Source organism: Artemia franciscana, chromosome 14, assembly GCF_032884065.1.
Source record: "Artemia franciscana chromosome 14, ASM3288406v1, whole genome shotgun sequence".
In the NCBI taxonomy this organism is placed as follows: Eukaryota; Metazoa; Arthropoda; class Branchiopoda; order Anostraca; family Artemiidae; genus Artemia; species Artemia franciscana.
In genome coordinates this window covers 37,619,853-37,626,738 of record NC_088876.1, presented here as the reverse complement: position 1 = coordinate 37,626,738, position 6,886 = coordinate 37,619,853, and the positions used below count along the sequence as shown (strand labels likewise).

Here is a 6,886-nt window from a genome sequence, read left to right as displayed (position 1 = left end):
ACAGAAAACAATACTGAATATTTACTACACTGATAATTCAGTACGTTATACTGAGCCAATTTTACTGAGCAAATCAAAAGAAAAGGATGTTGAATTCCAAATATAATACGTTTTTCATGCTCAACTATAACTTTTAACATTCAATACACCAAAATTCAATAAATAATATCCGATATATTGAACTTCTAGTATGTCATTTCTAGTTAATAATAATATAAAATAATCAAAAGGATACGGCATAAAATAATGTTGAGTAATGTAACTCAAAAATTAAATTAGGGGGGTACCATCAAGGGGACCTGACATCAGGGGGGGGTCCCTATGAGAATGGTGCAAATGAAACAAAAAATTAACTCCTAAAATGCACCTTTGGATTTTTTCTAACCCTCTCCCCGCAAACAGGAAAAAATATCGAGCCCACCTCTCTCCCTAAGGTTTGAGCCTATGTGCAACTATGATTATGCGCACCCTGAATGGTTTTTTCCAATTTTATTAAAGGAGTATTTTTGTATCAAAAGTAAAGTCAAAGTAACATAAAACAAGACAAAACCAAGTTTATAGGCTCTCATGTGGTACCTAAAAGTATTTAACTTTCGTTGCCTTATATCATAACAGTACTTTCAAGTGCCATACCCTGGCAACACTTTCAAGAGAAGTGTCACCAGTAGTTAAAGATCACTTGATATGACGCCCTTCTCTGGGCTAATCCAACAATTGTCAGATATTCAGCCAATTTTTTTTTTCCTTTTCTCAGATATTCTCACATTGTCTCACAAAAGTAATTTAAGCTGCTTTAGTGGCTTTATTGGCCCTTTTTTTATGACTTTTCTTCATGTAAATAATTACATTGTTTTATTCAGTAATTATTGGATTTTTTTATATAATTTTTTAAATTATCTAATTTTTTAAATTATTTTTTATTTATTAATTAATTTAAATACACACATATTTATTTTTTTAGTTATTTAATGATGAAATTTTCAAATAATTGAATTGTTACATTTTTATTGGCTTTATTGGCCTTCTATACCTCGAACTACATCTTATTAGTTGTTTGCTATAGGTATTATACGGAGTTGCTGTACAATCCCTAACAACGCTTACCTGTTTTTTTTTATCTACTTTTGAATAAACATTGTCCGGTTGCATAAACAAATTTTTTTTTAGGAGCGATTTTTTTTTAGGAGCGAATTCTAATTTTTTTAGGAGCGACCAACCTGTTTGTTTGTTGCTTCTTTTTTTCCTTTTGAAGGAAGGTAGTGTTGTTTCATAAATTAAAAATCTGCGTAAAAATCCATAAAAATTTAAAGCTTGACAAAAAAAATCCAACTACTTGATCCCCCCCTCTTTGCAAATTTCTTGGTGGCACATATGATAAACACCAGAAGCCTTTGAGCAGTTAGCAATTTTGATAAGGAACATTAAAAAGTCACAATTTTTTTATAAATTTGAATTAAACTTTTACTTATATTTTTAATTATATTTTAAATACACAATAAATTTAAACTTGTTATTTTAAATTTAGTTTTATTTAAATTTAATTTAAACTTAAATTTATTTTTTTAATTTAATTTAAATTTAAATTTACTGTTTAAAATTTACATTTATATTTTAAAGGTTATACTTTGGTTTTATTCTGGTTTTATTCTTTCTACTTCAGAACAAAAATCAATATTGGAAGAGAATACTGAAAATCCAACGTTTTCTTTATACAAAACATGCAAATTCTGAATGAAATGAAAAATCTTAGCAAAAACCTATTGCGCACAAACTAAAGGGCAATAATGGTTCTTAATTTTTTGGATAAAGAGTTGTAATTGTACAAGGAAAAGTAGCATTTTGTCTTTACTTTTTACCAACACAATATTGCTTTTGAAAAATTCCCTTCCAGAGCCATCTATATTTTAAGAGGCAATTCTTTATAGTTAGTAGTAGCAAGATAAGAAAAAACGCGGATATTTACGGCCAGTTGAAATGCAATTAAAATATTTCAGGCGAGACCTCCGCTCGACCAAATACAAAAGAATTACTTTCAAAAACGTTCAAAAATAAAATTAAATAAAATAAAAAGACCTTAAAAAAACATCGGTAAAAAAAATCGATCAATTACTGGCAATTCAAGAAGATAAAGTTGATTTTTTTAAATATTTTTTTAAAAGTCCGTCGATTACCCGGCCTGATATCATCTAACATTTTTCTAGGTTAGAAAATATTATAATGTTGAAGAGAAAAATCTGAATCTCGGCCGATTTGCATTTTCATTTTCTTGGCTCTTAATATTTTCGTTCTTTCTTTGTATCGACTTTTCCTTATCTTGTCATTCCTAGCCAGTGTGGTCTCGGAATTTATTTAGCTGGCAGTAGCTCTAGGATTGCCTCGAAGAGAATGGGAAACTTTTAAAATTTACCATGGAAATATTCAGATTACAAAAAACTACTAGCGTCACTGACAGTGTGGCGTTTGGCAATTTCGCAAAAAAGTAGATATCCTAATAATTAGCATAATTAATCTTTAAGTGTTATAGAATTCCAGCTGAAATTTACCTGTAAGTGATATTAAATAAGCTTTATTTCGGTTTCAAGAATTATTTAAATTCAAAATCCAGTCTGTTCAAAGTAGGCCTAGGTTAGCTTGGCAGGTTAAGTAAGCTCGTCGACTTTAAGCTGGTATGCTTACCAGTGACAAAAATAATCTACATTTAAACTTTCAGTAAGAAATATAAATAGGTTAAACAATTCTCCTTTTTTAAATTTAATTTTATTTTTACAAGAGTATCAGAATTTATAAAAGTTTAATCAAAAGAGACAGCTTGTTCTGTATGAGCCACTATTATATCGTCAAAGTTTTAAGGAGATTATAGTCCCAACAAAACATTTGTCCCAAAACTCTATACATTTCTTACTGACACTGGTAACTTCCTTCTTTCCCAATTATTCCTAAGTGGATCTCGAGATGTATTAACAGGAACAATTCTTCAGATGTCAAACGGTGAGGGAACATAAAACTGAGAGAGGGGGAACTGAAGGGGAACAAATTCAGGTGCAAAAACATTGAGTCCCCAATTTGAAGTGTATAAGTCAGTTGTTTTTTAATGCAAGTTTCACATTGTTTTCAACTGAAAGTTGCAATTGTTTCACCAGAAGGAGACAGGTTGTGATCGCTTCTGTGATTACAGAAAGAGACCTTTTTTTATGGTCCATTACTGTATTGCAAAAGACAATCAAACGAAATTTACCCGCACTGTAAACTCTCCACTTTCTTTTCAAGCTACGACAGTCCAAAGGGCTTCACTCAGAATATAGAAACAGCTATTTTTAAAATCCAAACTATATATTTTTTCAATACAATTTCTTTTCTAATTATCATTAATGTTTTATCAAAAGGAGACAAGTTGAGCATCTTTGGCATGACCCACTTTATTGTCAAAGTTCTGCAGGGATAATGAAATTAGATTCTTACCAAAACTGTAAACTTTCCACTTTCTAATTCACTCCTAAGGGGATCTGAACATGGATCCAACATCGACAATCCTTCACGATGACGAATATTCTCATGCTGTTGGTAAAGAGCCACTGCTCGCTGAATATCAAATTTACGAGCATTAAGGAACTTCAAAGCAGTCGACCAAGCCAAGGGGCCGGCACCCCTTGAAGTCCGAATCTGGTTTACTATATTTATGAACTCTTTTGCCGCCTATAATAAAAAAGAAAAAAATATAATAATAAAGATAAGTATAAATAATTTTATTGCATAAAAAAACTATAATAATAAATATAAAAACGATAAAATAACTTTATTATTTAAAAAATTTACAACAAAAAACAAATGTTTTAATATATTAAACAATAAAACCTATAATAAACCTATAATACCTATAAACCTTTAAAAAATAATTTTATTAGTATAATGAAGTTGTTTAACATATTAAGATAATTTTATAAATTTAATTTTAAGCGTCCATAGTTAGCTAAATGTCGGCTTTAGTCAAATTTTAAGTCACATAAATTTCACGGTGAATGGGGCTTATGGGGAAGTTTAGAAAGAACTAGGTTAAGTTGCTTGTTATAAAACTTTTTGCTTATTTTTCTGAAAACATCCTTTTTTTTGGCTTGTTGATATGAGTCCATATATATATAGGGAAAATACTTATGAATTTACGAACAAATGATTCACCCAAGAGCTTTGACACCAAAAATCAAAGAGTTCGTGGTAACGAACTGTAGGATTTTCGTAAGAATTTTCTAAGGAGCAACACGGCTCAATAGTAACCGAAACTCTAAAAATGGAATTTTGATACCAATAGTTACATCAAAAGAATCGCGTTTTAATGTTGATTTTAAATATATAAGTTTCATCAAGATCAGTTATACCCATCAAAAGTTACGATCCTGAAAAAATTTGCCTCGTTTTAGAAAATAGGAGGAAACATCCCCTAAAAGTCACACAATCTTAACGAAAATCACACCATCAGATTCAGCGTATCAGAGAACCTTATTGTAGAAGTTTCAAGCTCCTATCTAAAAAAATGTGGAATTTCCCATTTTTTGCCAGAAGACAGATCACGGATGTGTGTTCATTTGTTTGTTTTTTTGTTTTTTTTTTCAGGGGTGATCGTATCGACTGAGTGGTCCTAGAATGTTGCGAGAGGGCTCATTCTAATGGAAATTAAAAGTTCTAGTGCCCTTTTTAAATGACCGAAAAAATTGGAGGGCACCTAGGCCCCCTTCCGCACTCATTTTTCCCCAAGGTCACCGGATCAAAACTCTGAGATAGCCATTTTATTCACCATAGTCGAAAAACCTATTAACTATGTCTTTGGGGATGACTTACTCCCCCGCAGTCCCCGTGGGAGGGGCTGCAAGTTACAAACTTCAACTAGTGTTTACATATAGTAATGGTTATTGGGAAGTGTACAGACGTTTTCACAGGGATTTTTTTTTGTTTAGGGGGAGAGTTGGGGGGGGGTTACGTGGGAGGATATTTCCATGAAGAAACCTCTCATGGGGGAAGATAATTTCAATGAAGGGGGCGCAGGATTTTCTAGCTTTATTTGAAAAAACAATGAAAAAATAAATATGAAAAGTTTTTTCTACTGAAAGTAAGGAGCAGCATTAAAACAAAACGAACAAAAATTATTACGCATATGAGAGGTTTACCTCCTCGTTATACCTCACTCTTTACGCTAAAGTATTTTTAGCAATTTCAACTATTTATTCTACGTCCTTTGTGATTCAGAGGTCATTCTTAAGGAATTGGGAAAAAATCTAAGCTTTAGTGTAAAGAGCGAGGTATCGACGAGGGTTGAACCCCCTCATATACACAATAAAAACATACGGAATATAGAAGTTCGTTACGTCAGTTAATTCGTAAGTTACGTATATTTTTTACCAATGAAAACGTTTGTAAAAAATTAAAAGTTCTAGTTGTTTTATTTTTAAGTAATCATAAACTTGGAGGGCAACTAGGCCTCCTCCCTCCCTTCTTTTTTCTCAAAATCTTCCGATTAATTGCAATTAATTAATATGCAAGTTTCGTTTTAATTGTTTATGGGCGAAGAGCCAAGATCAAAACATGCATTAATTCAAAAACGTCCAGAAATTAAATAAAAAAAACAAGTTTTTTTAAATGAAAGTAAGGAGCAACATTAAAACTTAAAACGAACAAAAATTATTCCGTATATGAAAGGGCTTTTCCTCCTCAAAGCTCCGCTCTTTACGCTAAAGTTTAACTCTTTCTCTTAACTCTATTTTTGAAACAGCAAGAAGCTTTTAATTGTTTTAAAAAGTAGAATTGTGGCAAACAGTCAAACTTTAGCGTAAAGAGCGGAGCGTTGAGGAGGCAAAGCCCTTTCATATACGGAGTAATTTCTGTTCGTTTTAAGTTTTAATGTTGCTCCTTACTTACATTTAAAAAAACTTGTTTTTTTTATTTAACCACAAGAAAGCTAGATAGTGGACTTGGTCCAATTGACTTCCGTAGGGTTAATTTCGACACTTGGAAAGGCAAGACCTGGGTCTAGTATAGCCAAGGAGCCATTCATCAAAAACCTACCTGATAGGTGATCAGTAATCAGCTGAAGGTTTAGCAACGGAATATGGGGTAATCGATAAGGTTGATTAAAAGTAATGGCGTTAAATAATCGGCAAGGGAGGCGGGGGATTACTAGTCTTCGAAATTCCAAACATGACGTTATTGAGTTGGGTTTCTTTTTTGCACTTAGAAATGTTTCACAAAAACTTTCGATAATGATCATTCAGAAAATCGTAATTCATGCCATGGATTATTTTTAGCACAGATTATTGATCCTTACACAGATTTCTCACTCCTAGCAAAACACATGGACCGGAGGGATCCTCAATTACATAGGCTATCAAACAAACTTACCCATCCAGGGAATTTCGCGTAATGTCATTAGATTGGATAATACTACCCGCGTTGCGTTATGAATGCAATCAGTATGCAGCTGAGTTAATCGCTGATGACCTCGAAACAATTTTACTTCGAATCGAGAAACGACTCACTTTTACAAAATCAAGAAATGATCAATCGAAGCGATCTTTTTATCTATAAAATTTTTTGGTATTTTCATGCGCAAAAAAAACAAGTAAATGGCGAGTAACGGATACTTTGAAACTGGAAAAATACCATCATATACTCATTAGTACATACGAGAACTTAGGGATTGACATATACGACCTTGAATATTAATATATTTTCACACCTAAGTGAAAATGTCTTATAATACGAGCAATAAAGACTAGTATGCTCTTCTGATAACCACTGCTAACTATCTCATATACCTGTTTAATTAACAAGCAAACTTTGGAAGATAAAACCTCAGCATATCAAATTTAGCCATTTGAGTTCGAGTTATAGCCAGAACAAG

The 6,886-nt window shown here is 32.1% G+C and overlaps 1 protein-coding gene across 1 annotated transcript in view; it reads right to left on the bottom strand.

Moving 5' to 3' along the window:
- The window catches only part of LOC136035672 (tyrosine-protein phosphatase non-receptor type 9-like), a gene marked incomplete in the record, with an annotated part of 119,376 nt that overhangs the window by 52,588 nt on the left and 59,902 nt on the right, over positions 1-6,886 (bottom strand). The window contains 1 exon segment of the mRNA XM_065717590.1: positions 3,460-3,693. Coding sequence (XP_065573662.1) covers positions 3,460-3,693 — 234 coding nt within the window.